Source organism: Tamandua tetradactyla, chromosome X (assembly GCF_023851605.1).
Source record: "Tamandua tetradactyla isolate mTamTet1 chromosome X, mTamTet1.pri, whole genome shotgun sequence".
Lineage (NCBI taxonomy): Eukaryota > Metazoa > Chordata > Mammalia > Pilosa > Myrmecophagidae > Tamandua > Tamandua tetradactyla.
In genome coordinates this window covers 137,514,926-137,530,929 of record NC_135353.1, presented here as the reverse complement: position 1 = coordinate 137,530,929, position 16,004 = coordinate 137,514,926, and the positions used below count along the sequence as shown (strand labels likewise).

At 36.9% G+C, this 16,004-nt stretch overlaps 1 protein-coding gene across 2 annotated transcripts in view; it reads left to right on the top strand.

Annotated features, from left to right (window-relative positions):
• Positions 1-16,004, top strand: part of CFAP47 (cilia and flagella associated protein 47) — a 429,253-nt gene that overhangs the window by 55,539 nt on the left and 357,710 nt on the right. For both annotated transcript variants that reach the window (XM_077144877.1, XM_077144876.1), the window contains exons 15-18: positions 295-536; positions 5,660-5,790; positions 8,607-8,729; positions 14,629-14,760. In XM_077144877.1, coding sequence (XP_077000992.1) covers positions 295-536; positions 5,660-5,790; positions 8,607-8,729; positions 14,629-14,760 — 628 coding nt within the window. The remainder of the gene's footprint in view (positions 1-294; positions 537-5,659; positions 5,791-8,606; positions 8,730-14,628; positions 14,761-16,004) is intronic.

The window sequence follows — 16,004 nt, the reverse complement described above, 5'->3', positions numbered from 1 at the left end:
TACCTACTAGAATCAAAGTGTCCTTTTGTAACCTATGTATATATTTGATCCTAAATAATTGTAGCATATGTTATGTTTGGCCTAAAAATATAGAAACTGTCTGTGCATCACTTTGTACATTCATAGATTGACATTTCAGTGGTGGTATTATTGGTATTCATAAGTGTTTTTAAGTGTTACATACCAAGAATCAATTGTGAATGTTATTCAATAGTATGCAAATGTTTAGACCTAACTGAATTACATAATTGCAAAATAGCTATGTTTTCAATTTGGATGCTTTTGCTGTTATAGGTCTTTTACCTTTACGGTGAACAACATACCCAGTGGGCACATCCTTGTAATGGCAGTCATCCTTCCAGTAAGGCTTGAGCTATCATCTGATGAGCTAGTATTGAAACCGCAAGGCTTCTTGGTGGAAACATGTTTCAGAGGGACAGTTAGGTTGTATAATCGCCTAAATTATTTTGCCCCATTTAGATGGGAACTGGTAAACACAGAAAAAAAGATGGCATTTTCCATTCGTCCAGCTACAGGTAATGGTTTACTCCTATTGTTTGAATTCTTTCCCTTCCCTTCCCTCCCTCCCTCTTTCCCTCCCTCCCTCCCTCCTTCCTTCCTTCCTATGACTTATTCATGCAGGTAATCAAGTGTTAATAATTTAATGATAGAGGGAGGAGGGCCGGGATCACATATGAAATCAGAAGAAAAGATAGACAATAAACACTGAGATGGTATAATCTAGGAATGCCTAGAGTGTACAATGATGGTGATTAAATATACAAGTTTAAAAATGTTTTTGCTTGGGTGGGCCACGGTGGCTCAGCAGGCAAGAATGCTTGCCTGCCATGCCAGAGGACCTGGTTTGATTCCCGGTGCCTGCCCATGTTAAAAAAAAAAAAAAGAAAAATGTTTTTGCATGAGGAAAACAAAGTACTGTCAATATTGCAGGATGTTGAAAATAGATGGTCATTCATATTTTAAAACTTCAACTTTGGCATGAGACTAAAGCAAAAAATGTTTATTTGGTACAAAATTTATATTTTGACTAATGCATTTCCTAATATGACTTATATGGACAAGTTAATTGAACACCATAAGTACATAGAACCTTGAGTAGGGCATGAGATTTTGTAGGTTTGTTCAGTGTGATGCCCCGATAAATCCCAGAGTGAATTGAACAGTGAATAAAGAAGTATTTGCAAAGTCCTCTTGGAGGAATGTTGAGAAAGGGGGAAAATTCAGCTTCCCCATTTGGAGAATCCCTGATATTCTCCCAAGCAGTGGGGACAACCAAATCAATAGGCTGAGACCTCAATCTTGGGGTTTGTTCATATAAAAGTTATCCCCGCAAAGGATAGGCTAAGCCTACTTAAAATTAGGCCTAAGAGTCACCCCCAGAGAACCTCTTTTTTGCTCAGATATGGCCCCTCTCTCAGACAACATGTCAAGCAAACTCACTGCCCTCCCTCTCTCTACATGGGACATGACTCCCAGCGGTGTAAACCTCCCTGGCAATCATAGAATGAGCTGGGACTCATCATCAAGGGATTGAGAAACCTTTCTCAACTGAAAGGGGGAGGAGAGAAATGAGACAAGATAAAATGTCAGTGGCTGAGAAATTTCAAACAGAGTCGAGAGGCTATCCTGGAAGTTATTCTTACACTTTATATGGATATCCCTTTTTTAGTTTAAGGTGTATTAGAGAGGCTAGAGGGAAGTGACTGAAACTGTAGAGCTGTGGTCCAGTAGCCATGTTTCTTGAAGATGATTGCATAATGGTATAGCTTACACAGTTTGACTGTGTGATTGTGAAAACCTTGTGTCTGATGCTCCTTTTATCTATGGTATGGACAGATGGGTAAAACATATGGATTGAAAATAAATAAATAATAAGGGGAACAAATGTTAAAATAAATTGAGTAGATTGAAAAAAAGAAAATATGATCCTGGTGGAAAAAGTGATTTTTGTTTAGTTGGAGTGTGAGAATGATATGATCAAAAACATGTTTTGTCAGATTTTGAATTTTTAGGAGGATTTACAAATTATTTATGTTCAGTATGTAATACAGTTATTAAAATCCAATTAATATGACTCTGAACATAAAACAAAGCCCCTTCAAATAAGATATTTTAATTAATAGAAAACGATCTCAGTTATTTGTTTTGATTGTCTTTCACATTTGTTACCCATCCTCTTAACCTTGTTTCTGCCATTCCCTGGAATCTATAATTCCATGGACTGCACCTGTTATAAAAGTAAACCTTGTTAACAGCTAAACTGTAACTTACCTAGTTATCTGTCATATTTGGAAACCATCACTGTGTTGTGCTTTGAAGACCTCATGAGGACACGAGCTATCATTTAAGGTAAAACATGGTAAATAGAAACTGAATGATATGGCACCTGTGTTTTATGTACATTCCATGCCTCTCCAGGTAGATAGAAAGAACTGGATCTTTTCAGTGACTCATGTGGTGCTTTATAACCAGCTAAAATCCAATTCTGTATGAACAGAAAGAAAATAAACTTTGGAATCAGATATATCTGGTTTCAAAACTTGTCTAAGCTCTCACTGGCTTTATGATCTTGAGCAAAGGACTCTATGAGCATGAGAGTCTTCTGCTGTGAAATGGAGAGAATAATCTATTTCATGAGGGTGCTTTGAAGATTAAATGCATGGAGAACTCCATCGATAATGCCTGGCAAAGAGTAGCTGACAAATAAATGGGTAGCTTTTTATTAGGAAAATTTGCTAATCTGTTTTGGCTTTTTTTTTTCTGAACGTGTACTCAGAGTATTACTCCTTATCATGCATCTTGCTATCCATCTCTATTATTACTTCCTTGTTCTCTCCTCCCTCCCTCTTTATCTCTAATTTGGTAGTAGTCATTATTTGGGATATAAATTGACTGTAGTTCAGATCCCGGAAGAGTCCTTGTTTGTTTAATGTTGCTTTAGGGTATTTTCTTTTGAATGCCAGTCATTTTCAAATCAGGATTTTTATATAATTCTACAAGTGTTTGTAACAGGGAGTGTTATGAACAATTTTAAGCATTCGTTTAAATCCACATAATTTTAGTGTGGATGTATAGGTGGAGATGTTGATAAATTTATCAAGTGGAAGAGTAGGGCTGTCCCTCCATAAGGTTGGAGATCACTGGTGTAGCCACGTGTAATGTTTTCAGCTAAAGCATTCTCCCAGATCATAATTTTTTTTTCATGTTTGAGGTGTACTTTCATCAACATTTAACACATTCATTTGACCAACCTTTCGTTTCTTCATCACTATTATTATAATACTGGTCCTGCCCCAATCTAGAGAAATGCTGACAGAATAATTGGAAAAAAAAGAGAAAAGAGTTCTAGCCATTTCAGAACATTCTCCAGTTTGTTTGGACAAGTATCAAACACAGCTAGCTATGTTTTCTAAATTCCAGCTGTAGGTTCTGATCAACCACTTGATATTTCACTGATGTATCTGTTAGTGAAGCACAGTGCACTGGCACTTTTCCTTGGATTTCTCCATCCTAGTCAGGGCTGAATGGACGAGGAGTCCCTCAGACTTAATTGATGGAATTGCTTAGAAATGCAATGATGATACTTAATTTTTGCAAAATAGATGTAATATAGCATATTATATACCAGAGAATCAGTTATGTTTCTCATGGCTTTTAGAGCTCTTACTTTTACTGGGAAGATTTTAGCGTTTACTTTTATTTTCTTTTGGTCATTCACATCTGCTTTCACAATTTCTTAATCAAATAGTTATCCTAAAATCATGCAAAATATTACCCTTAATTCCAAATAAAATGTTTGTGTAAAAAATACCATTAATCTTTAAGTACTTTTGATTTGTTATTTAGAATATGATACAATACCCAAATCTATTTCATATAACATTGAATAAATTTTGTACAGTTCATTATTATTACTGATGAAATTTTTAGATCCTTCCTTCTCTTCTCTTTTCCTGTGCCATCATGCCTCTGCTTTATCATCTACAATTATTTGTTTATATTTGTCTCAGTGGCAGTAGATGCCACTATGCCCATATCCAATATCCCCCCTTTTTCTTAATGAAACCTCAATTTTGCTTGGAGCAGCGATTTTATTTGGTAGAAAACTCTTTTCCCCATCCTCTCTTGCTAATTAGATAATAGCAGAAATTTCTTTTAGGATCATTCCCCTTCTTTGAGCCAAGCCCTCTTTCAAGTACATTTATATATATTACTTATTTAGTTCCCACAACAACGCTCTTATTTTTTGTTATACTCATTTTACAGGTGAGGAAACTGAGTAACAAAGACACTAAATAAATTGCCCAAGATCTCAATAAATTGCAGAGCTGAAATTTCAATCAGGAAATCTGACTCTATAATCTTCATTCCTTTAATCCCTATGTCACTATATCTTTCCAGATTGAGGATAGCCACATAGTAAGGAATGACAGTTTAGGAAAATGGGAGGAATGTTGTCAATCTGCTGAGTCAAGCCTGGAAAACTTTTCTCTGGACTTTCGAATACATGAAATAATAAAACCCTTACCCGTTTAAAGCACTAGAGCGGGATTTTTTGTTACTTACCATCAAATATAATTCTGAAAGATGCCTACTAGACTGTTAGCACTTTCCTGAGCAGCTCCTTTTCTATTCATAATTCACTGTGCCTAGCACAGTGTTGGCATTCAGAAGCAACAGTAATAATATTTGACACTGGGTGATTTCTGGGCATCATACACTGTGTTAACGTCTACACATGTCGGTGTTATATCCCTATATGATCACTACAAACGTAGGGAATAGGCATTACATATTTTTTAAGATTAAGGAAATAATCACTGAGTTTGACTACTTGCCTGAGGCCACACAACTTGTTAATAGTAGAGCGGGACTTGAATCCAAGTCATTGAGAATGAAGAGCTTGTTTTCCCTAGAAGATCTGGAATTCTACCTTCCTTCTCACGTAAGAGTCAACCTGACCCAAGGCAGAGTTTCTCTGTGATGGTCATTCATCCCTCCATTCAGCACCCAGTGCCCTGAAATCACAGATGCGCCTTTCTTCCTGTCGGAAGAACTTCTAAGTCATTCTTTATATCAAGAGATGATACTTTCCATCAAATATTTCTCTTTGATGAGATAAAGCAGCTCACACTAGGATTTCTAATAGGTTCTCAATCCATATGAATTATGAAAATATGTTAATTACTGATAGCTGCATCAGAAGTTACATCTCTAAGGTAATACCTCCCTCTGAAATCCCAAGTGTCTGATGCTCATTGGTATTTCAGAGTATTAAAAACATGTGGAGGGTATAGTTTCAGGCAGGAAATCACAAATGATTTTCTGCTATCTGCACATAAGTCTGGCTCTAATCCTCGACAGTTTGCTTAATTCATAAATTTTCTATTGCTTTCCAAATACTGATACTTTTGGCCATATATTTTGATTTGCCTATTAAAATTGGAAAATACAGTATATAGGTGTATTTATAATCAAGCCCTATAGTTCTATACTCACTTGATACTTTCGCAGTTAGCATTCCATGTTTTTAGAGTTTTGGTTGTTACATTTTCATGTCAGCTCTTATTTTGGATATTAGCAAACGATAAAAACAAAATATGGTAAATGTCATTTTCTCTCTCTATCCTCTGAATAGGCATTGTCGAAGCATACTCATCACTGGAATGTGAAGTAATGTGGCAGCCAAGTTTCAGTTCTCCGGAAGAGGGAGAATTTATTCTTCATGTCGATGAAGGAAACACATTGAAGCTAAAATGTGCTGTACATGTAATGATTTCCTTTGAATACGATTTTTATTTTGAAGCCTATAAGTTCATTTGATGTACAAGTGTATATGCTTATGTGTGTGTATAATGTTTGTAAAAGCTGGTTTTGCATGAAATGATTAAATGTCTCAGCACCTCATGGAGCTACCTGTCTGTGTTATCAAGAATTAACTCAGAAATCCGAGACTTTTATGAAAATAATCTGTAATACCATCAGGGGAGCCATTTGAAATGAACTTATTTCATTAATAGACGCAAAAGAAAAATTGATAAAGTTATATTTTGCCCTGCATTGCATGGTTAATAGTCTAGTAGTAATTAGTAATTCAGTATGAAATGAATCATTTATTTTACATAGCAAGGAAATACAGAAAATTCTTATTTGAATAAAATCTACTTTTTAATGAAAACGTGAGCCAAGTAAAAGCTGTGTTATGTAATTTTAACTGGTTTTCTTGTGGTAGCAATCTGGAAAGCCTTAAGTTCACATCTCTTGAACGCCAAGAATGTACTTTACTTGAATACCAAATTTTCTTCTCAAAGCCAAAGGTGCTTTACTTAGTCCCATCTTTATCGCCAGGCCATGCCCATGCTTGTACATATTTCAGCTATGAAGAAGCATGTAACTTTAAGAAATGAGACATTCGTCTGCTTTCGTAATGTCAAATCTCAGTCAGAACCTGCCCTCAGTAGGGCCATTCCTCTGTTCCAGGCTTTGTGATGAATTGGATCCTGCTACTTTTCAATATGTGTAAACTACTCGTTATTCTTTCTTTATTTAACTTTTTATTGAAGTATAATATGCATACAGAGAGGTGCACATGTTATAAATTATGCATCTTTCAATTAATTTTCAGAAACTGATAACACCTTTGAAATCAGCATCCAGATTAACCAGATCAAGAAACAGAATGTGGTTAGCACCAAGTCCCTTTCCCCTTGGTGCTCATTTCCAGGCGTTATGTGCTTCTCATAGTGTCAGCACTATCCTTGCTTCTAAGGGATAGGTTAAGTTTGTCTGTTCTTGAACTTCATATAAATGTAATCAGACCATATGTCCCCTTTTAGTCTGGCTTCTTTTGTTTATCATTAGGTTTGTGAGATTCATCTATGCTGATGCATGTGTTTATAGATGCTTCATTCTCATTCTTGAATAGTATTCCATTGCATCACTATAGGGTATTTAGATTGTTTTGAATTTTTTAGCTATTATAATATGTTCTATAAGCATTATTATAGCTCTCTTTTGATGAACACATATATGCATTTTTATTTACATTACTGTTACTGAAAAGCTTACTAATATAAATTTCATTTCTATTAATGTTTACTAATATAATGGGAAATATAGTAATATAGATAGCATTAAAATAAGTATTTAGAGTAATGACTGTATGCCTGGCACCATGCTAAATGTTATTCATGTATTATCTAATTTAATCCTTACAACAAATGTATAAGGCACATGCTATTAACCCCAATTTGTAGGTGAGGAAATGGAGTCTTAGATTGTTTAAATAACTAATACCAGTTTACGTAGGTAGTAAATGACTTCACTGGAATTTAGATCTAGATCTGTTTGCCTCCACCACCTTTGCTGTTTCCCTGCAGTTTGCTTTCTTCTTTCCCTACCCTGGAATTGGGAAAGAATTCAATTCTGAGATATAACAATAACGGATTAGATTATTTTTATGTAAATTATTTTGAAGCCTTTAAAGTAAACTAACTGAACCTTGGATTCCAGTTCCCCTTTGCTACTATTTGCTTTCCTGTAAATTCAAGTAGAAACATGCCTGGATAATTTTCATTTGGCATCTTGTTTCTCATATGTAGGTAAAATGAATCCTTACCTTATATATATACGTAGTAACATCCTGCCCTCAGCTAGGAAAGGCTGATAGATGATCTCTAAAGTTTCATTTCATTGATTAGGCTACATGACTTTCAGTCATGACTTCATTTCCTCCATAGAGTAATCTTACTCTCTCTACCTTCCCCAGTTTGAAGGTATGTTTTTAAATATTCCATTCTATTTCCCTTTTCTTAGAAAGCATACCACAAAATCTGATCATGCTTCATCTTTAAAAAAATTTCGATGAACTGAATGTAACTGGATTCTATTGTAGAGGAGAAATATACATGTATTTATTACTGCTTTAGTTACTTTCTCTTCTATCGCTATGGGGAGCATTTACTTTAATTCTTTGTTTACAGTAGGAATTATTTTGGTTGTAGAGAGACTGTGGGTTGATACAGCAAAAATTACGCTTTTTTGAAATATGTTTATATGTGTTTGGTGGCACTGGCGAATCTTAATCATTGTATGACTTAGGCAAAGTACTTGATCACCCTGAAGTTCAGCTGTAAAAATTGATGGTATCATCCATCTAGTCATTTAATAGTTATTTATTGAGCCCATACTTTGTGCTAGGCCCCATGCCAGGTTCTGAGTATTCAAAGGTGAATAATTTAGACATCGTCCAACTGCTCACTAGGCGCTTTCTGAACTGACAAACCATAGTGATCAAATAAGTGAAAAACTAGTTCTATGTCTGGCTCATAATGGGTGCACAATCTATTGTTATTACCTTATTATTATATCCAAAATATCTAAATAAAAGTAGAATTTATCTTGCCTCATAGAAGAAATTGAACAAAGACCATATCAGGATTATGATTTTTTTCCCATTTTCTTTCAGCAATCATCTCTTTGGTTAATGTATATTTCCAATTAAAATACTTTATTTTTATGAAAAAAATAAGCAAAGTATTTTTATCATTCCCATTGCATTTCCCTTATCTTCCTCTTATTTTTAGATTGGTCAAACTAAGGTCATATTTTTGGAGCCAAGGATACTCTTCAGTAATAGCCCTCGAGGTTTAACAACTTGGAGGAAAGCTATTCTTCACAATGTAGGACAAAACCATGCTTTTTTCAAGGTAAGATAGAATTTTGACCTTATTTCTTGTTTGGATCAGATCGCATTATGATTTGAATTAATTTTTTTTTACTGCGAATACTATAGGTTAATACTTTAGTTCTTATAAATGGATTTATGTTTCTTTTAAGATATATCATATGAGATTTTCCTGAGTATAGATAATCTTGTTCGTCCTTTTCATTTTCCATAAAAAGATTCTTTTTGCCCTCCCTTTCTCTCTTAGTCTTTCCATTCCTTCTCCTCTTCCCTATCTATTTTTTCTGAATTTTACTTTGTTCTATTGAAAAAGTGGTACATGATTTGATAAACATAAAATTTAAAACTATGTACATTAGTAATTAAAATTATACTTTATAATTAGTTATGCGATTTTCTTATTCTTTTCATTTTCACTCTAAACTCTGGATGGTTATGTTAGCAACTGGAATCAAGATTGAAGCCATTCTGAAGATATTGTGTTTAGAGTCGTTGCTTTTAATTTAAATGGGAGCAGTGAAGTGAAGACAGAGGTTTTCTTTTTGTTCACCAGCAAATCTCTGGTATAATCTTTTTTTAAAAAAACTTTATTTATTGTGAAAAATAACATATATTAAAAAAGCAATAAATTTCCAAATACATTTTAACAAGTAGTTATACAACAGATTTTAAAGTTTGGTATGGGTTACAGTTCCATGATTTTTCATTTTTATTTTCTAGCTGCTCCAAGAAACTGGAGACCAAAAGAAATATCAGTATATTGATTCAGTGGTCACATTCACTTATTAAATCCTACCTTCTCTATTAATACTCTTCTTTCTCTGTTTATCTTTTTTGTGAAAAATAACGTATATACAAAAAGCAATAAATTTCAAAATACATTGCAACAGTTATTTTATACAACAGATTTCAGAGTTTGGCATGGATTACAATTGCACAATTTTAGGTATTAATTTCTAGCTGCTCTAAGGTACTGGAGAATAAAAGAAATATCAGTACACTGATTCAGTACTCATACTCATTTATTAAACCCTACCTTCTCTGTATAACTCCACCAACACCTTTGATCTTTCTCGCAGTCTTTGGGGATTATTAGGCTATGGTCATTCTGACTTTTTTCATGTTGAAAGGGGCTGTTGATAATATGGAATAGGCAAATGGAACTAGCTGAAGTTCTGGAAAGGCGGGCCCTTCTGCATTTCAGGATTTATCTGGTCCAGGGGCCCATCTGGAGATTGTAGGTTTTGGAAAGTTACCCTAGTGCATGGAAGCTTTGTAGAATCTTATATAATGCCCTAGGTATTCTTTAGGATTGGCAGGAATGGTTTTGGTTGCAGTTGGGAAAGTTATGATAGTAGCATTGTCTAACTGAAGCTGGCATAAGAGTGACCTCCAGAGTAGCCTCTCGACTCTATTTGAACTCTCTCAGCCACTGATACCTTATATGTTACACTTCTTTTCCCCCTTTTGGTCAGGATAACATTGTTGATCCCACAGTGCCAGGGCCAGACTCATCCCTGGGGGTCATCTCCCATGCTGCCAGGGAGACTTGCACCCCTGGATGTCACGTCCCATGTAGAGGGGAGGGCAATATTTTCACTTGCACAGTTGGGCTTAGAGAGAGAGAGAGAGAGAGGCCACATCTAAGCAACAAGAGGTCCTGTGAAGGTGACTCTTAGGCATATCTATAGGTAAGCTAAGCTTCTCTGCTATATATGTAAGCTTCACAAGAACAAATCTCAAGATCAAGGGCTTGGACTACTGATTTGAGTGTCCCTAATGTTTGATACAGTATCTGAGGTTTCCCCAGTGGTAAAGTTTAATACTTCCATATTGTTTCTCCCATTCCTCAAGGAGATTTGCCAATACTTTTTGATTATCTGATTAATATACTGTGGGCTATATCCAGGCATAACATTAAGCTACACAGGATTACAGGCTCTCATTCTTATTCTGGGCTCCCTATGTTTGGAATGTTTAAATGATCTGTCAAGATAGGTTGAGTTAGATTATGTGATACTGAAAATTAAGAGTAGGTGAAGTTCTAAAATACAGGCAATGTCTACTTTCTAAATGAGATCATACAGTATTTGCTCTTTTGTTTCTGGCTTCTTTTGCCTCACCAAATGAACCATATGTTCATTCACATCGTTGCATGCCTCACAACTTTGTTCCTTTTTGTAGCAGCACAATGTTCGAACATATTTATACACCATCTTTCACCAGTCTACTTCTCAGTTAGTGCATCTTTCAGCCACTTCCATCTGCTGGACCTCTTGCATAAGATCCAAAGTCAACGGTCCATCAATTTTAGATAATTCCATTGTTTCCAAGAGAAAGATAGCCAATAAACACACCCTCACCAAGTAGAAAATCCAAACCTCCTCCTAACTCTTTTTCCTCCCCTCATTATGTACCCCTGTTGTTGCTGTGGTCCTGTTCATGTTTCCCTGTTAGACATAGCCCATAGCCTGCAATAGCAGTGTTCGCCCCATACACTGAAATTATACCCTCTTTGTATAAGAATCCATAACTTTGCAGTAGTTTATGCAAGAATTTATTTATATTTGTAGTGTTAATTGGTGGGACGCATGAGTCTATACAACCCCTTTCGTTCATGTTTACCTTCAATAAGGCAATATTACTTATAAACCCACTAGTGAACTGCCTTCACTTCTACCTATTCCTTTACAATTAAGTTCAAACTCATTAGCAAACATTTCACCCATCTAAAGCTCAGCATACCTCATCTCTCCACTCACAGCTTAGCCCAGGCTTTTGGAGATACAGAAAGAAATCACCCCAGGGAAAGTTGTTGGAACCCAGAGGCCTGGAGAGAAGGCTCGCAGAGATCACCTTGTGTGCCTTCCTGCGTAAGAAAGAACCTCAGTTGAAAGTTAGCTGCCTTTCCTCTGCAGAACTTATAAATTAAATCCCCTTTTCTTAAAAGCCAATCCGTCTCTGGTGTGTTGCATTCCGGCAGCTAGCAAACTAAAACAGATTTTGGTACTGGAGAGTGGGGTGCTGCTGCAGTTTGCAAATACCAGATATGTTGGAATGGTTGTTTTGGATGGCTAAGGGGAAGATTTTGGAGGAACTGTGAAGAGAATGATGGAGAAGTCCTGGAGTGCTTAAAGAGACTGTTGGTGTAAATGGAACCACTGCCAATCTGGACAAAAGGGAACACAAAGGGACAAATTAGAGTTTGCAGAATGAGAACCATGGAAGCTCGGGTCTGAAACCAAGAAACCTTGGCCAGGAGAGTAGATCCACCTATATACATGGAGAGGGTGAGTTTGCCCTGAAGGCAGAGGATGCGTCTCCTATCTAGTTGCAGTGGAAGAGTTGTGCAACCTCAGGCCTTGGAAAAAGTATAGCACACTCCTTGGGGACTGGGGAGAGCCTGGCTGTCACCACATGGAGGGGTTGAGTGTGTGCCCTGGAAATGGCAGAGAGCCCAGGGGTGACCCCAGTGCCTGGAGAGAGTGGAGCCGAGAAAAAGGTGGTCCCCTCAATGTTCCCTGCGGTTGATTTGAAAAGATGCATGTCACTGCATAGGCCCTTGGAAAGGGTAGGACTGCCACTTTCTAAAACTGAAGGATAAATGACTTTCAGACTTTGAAATCCAATTGTGTTTGCCCTGCAGGTTTTCCTTCCAATTTCTCCCTATGGATCCTGTGACTGTCCCTCCTTTGCATATTGGCACCAGACAACTTGTTTTGAGATTCACAGGTCCAGAGCCAGAAAAGAATTTTTTACACCTTAATATTGTTTAAGGTGATGTGTATAGTTGCCAAGTTGACAAGGGGTGGACATGTGGTAGTTAGATTCAGTTGTCAGCTTGGCCAGGTGAAGGCATCTAGTTCTGTTGCTGTGGGCATGAGCCAATGGTACATGAACCTCATCTGTTGCTGATTACATCTGCGGTTGGCTAGGAGGCATGCCTGCTGCAATGAATGATGTTTGACTTAATTGGCTGGTGCTTAAATGAGAGAGCACAATGTAGCATAGCCCAAGCAGCTCAGCATACTTCATCTCAGCACTCGCAGTTTAGCCCAGCCCTTTGGAGATGCAGAAAGAAATCACCCCTGGGAAAGTTGTTGGAACCCAGAGGTCTGAAGAGAAGGCCAGCAGAGACCACCCTGTGCCTTCCTATGTAAGAAAGAACCTCAGTTGAAAGTTAGTTGCCTTTCCTCTGAAGAACTAATGAAATAAATCCCCTCTTATTAAAAGCCAATCCATCTCTGGTGTGTTGCATTCCAGCAGTTAGCAAACTAGAACACTACCCCCTTAATTTGGTCATTAGGCTCTACCACATCTGTCTGCATCATGATATGCTTAGCGATCTGTTGCCTTTGAGGCATGTAAATATCTTGATAGGGTTACTTTGGAAGAGGATTTCCTTCAGTAGACGAAAGCTTTTTATTTGTTGGATGGATGTGGAGCAGGATGCAGGGCACAACAGTGCAGTGACAAGTTGCAGCGCAGGTATAGGCACAGGTTGGGGACACTACGCTTGTGCCTGTGAAACTAGGGTGCAGAGTGCTGGGTTGTGGAGGTACAGTGTAGGGGTGGTGGGGGTGGGATGCAGCTTAGGCAGGCCTTGGAGTGCAGGAGCAGGGTGCAGTGTGGGGGACACAGAGGACACAGCGGGAAGCGGATGGGGTTCTGAGTGGAAGCTCAGGGGCTGGTGAGCAGGCAGGATGTGGGTGGGCGTGTGGAGTGTGGGGACCGTGGGCATCAGTGTGTGGGGTAGGTGGCACGGAGGTCGGGGCCTAGGGAGGGTAGTACGTGGATATGTCCTTACATAGGTAGAGGGGTTCAGGGTGTACAGGATGCAGATGTGTGAGTATGTAGAGGCAGGACACAGTTCATGGGAATTGCAGGACATGGGTCAGGGGTATGCTGGGCTGTTTGCACTAGCTGGATGGTCTCTGGGTCTCTGCATCTCAATTCTTAAGCTTTTGTAACCAGGGCCTCCCTATGTGGTATAGAAGAACTTTCCAGGTCACTTATACCCTGGAATTGCCATCCCAGTCACCTTCCCATCCCTACTCTCGCTATGCCCTGGAGCAGGGGTGAACTCCACCTATCTTATTCAGCCATCTCAGAGTAGTTTGTTTGTTTGTTTTTAACTGAGAAATATGTTAAGCCATCCTTTTCTCCCAACAATGGTGGCAGCAGTGATTTGTGTTTGAGATCTTTCATTCAGATTTTACATTTACTTGTCTTTAGTGCCTCATATCAACTCTTTGGCCTTAATACACAAATCAGGATACCCTTGTGTTCTCTGTTGCTTCAGGATTAGTTTTTACATTAATAGTCTGTTTCCTCACCTCTAAAAATATTTTGACCAATTTCCGTTTAAATTATTCTGGCTCAAAGCATGATAGGTAGACCTAAATTGGCTTCTGACAAACCGCACCATAAATCCTTGGTAAATTATTTATAACTTTTTTGAAGGTTAAAATGATATCTTAAACATTAGCCTTTCTAGCAAGGAGATAATAAAGAAGAGGAGATGAGATCATTGCCCTGCTTCCTAACTTTGCTTTCATTTCTTCGTTTAGAAAATAGAAAGGCAAATTGTCAAAGTACTGTCTATAACTGTGTTTCTAACAGATATGTCTGTTCTTTATAATTTTGCAAAGCCTTGAAAGCAACTCCAGATAATAAACTTTATCATCCTGTTTTAATTAGAAGGTGCCACCATGGAAGGTTCTGATTGTTGGGTTAAGCTAGAAATTCCTTGTTGAAGTTCAAAGTATGTGTGCATCCAGCGTTTGATAATTACAACATTGTATCAAGCCCTGGGCCCTGGGGTCCTCTTTCTAGGTAGTAATTTGGAAGCTTTTCTAGGAAAGCTTTGAAACAGTAATTTTAAAGGATAATGTAGCATTTCTGCAAATTTTCTCTCATAGGTTTGTGACCAGAGCCTTTTGCCTACCATTGATATTGTTCCATCAGAAGGAGTAATTCCATTGGGAGGACTAACTATCCTCAATATCTCCTGTACACCCAGTGTGGCAGAAAAATTTGATACAAGAGCCAAGGTATGTCTATATATGCATTTGTTTGCGGCTTAAATAATGTCTATATGAGGCTGTTTGGTTGTTTAAAGTACTTATAATAGTACATAACATGATGTAAAATTATATGCATAGTTTCATTCTTAGAAAACTTGTTTTAATTGTTTCTTCTATTGGACATAGGTTTAAATTTAAATAAGTTTAAACTATGACAAATGACAACTTTTAAAGTTTCTATTATTTCTCTAGTAAATGAGTCAGATTTAAAGAAGTGCCGTTTTTAGAGATCTAAAAAATAAATTATTTGACATACACTATCTATTGTGAAATTGGGTAACAGAATTTGTTGGTGATGTTTGGAGGAAATATGTTTCATGGAAATTGGAGGTGAAAATTTCTAGTAAGTTGAAATGGATTTTTTTTATCAATGAAGCACTTTTCACATGAAACTGAAGATAGTTGACATTTCTGAGTTGTGGCAAACCGTCACTATTTATAAAGCAAAGGTGGCTTTTTTCTTCCTATTAGTTAGGTAACTTGGGGGGAGGATTTAATTTTTGAAAGCAGTTCTTAAAAGCTTTAATGACCATATGAATTGAGGGCAAATTCTATATGCTATCAACATCTTCTGTATTTTATAGCACACATAAAATGTTTTACTACTTGATGTTTTGGGAATTAGGTAAATTAAATGATATCACCTTGATTTTAGACATTTTTCTAAGTGTTCATTAATCAGAATTAACAAAACAGGTAAGACCTGCTTGGTTAAAAATTTATTTAATTGTGAAGTTCAAGATGAAATGCTGTTGGTCTTCTACCTGATGATTAACTGTGTGCATTTACTCGCATTAACAAAGTGTACATTTACACTGTCATCAGCTCAAAATGAATAGCTTTATATCCCTCAGTATCCCATAACAATGGATTATTAAATAATATGCTTCTTAATGGAATGGGTGCTGATTTGTCTGACCCACAAATAAACAGCTTAAGAATTGTATTTCACTGTTATAGGAAAATATGTAATGAAAGATATAAGAAATACTTAGATTTAAATCTAGATCTCAACTCCTTCCTATACTTATACAGAAGGACCTTTCAAGAATAATATTTTTATGTTTCTGAGGTTTTCTGAACAAGTTATATGTACAGATAATCTATAGTTCTCTATTTTGTAGGAATTATGTAGCTAAATTATTCTACTGTCTTAATTTTCTTGGAGGCAGTTGATTGTGAAAGATAAGAATGTGCTTTTTTTTTTCTTT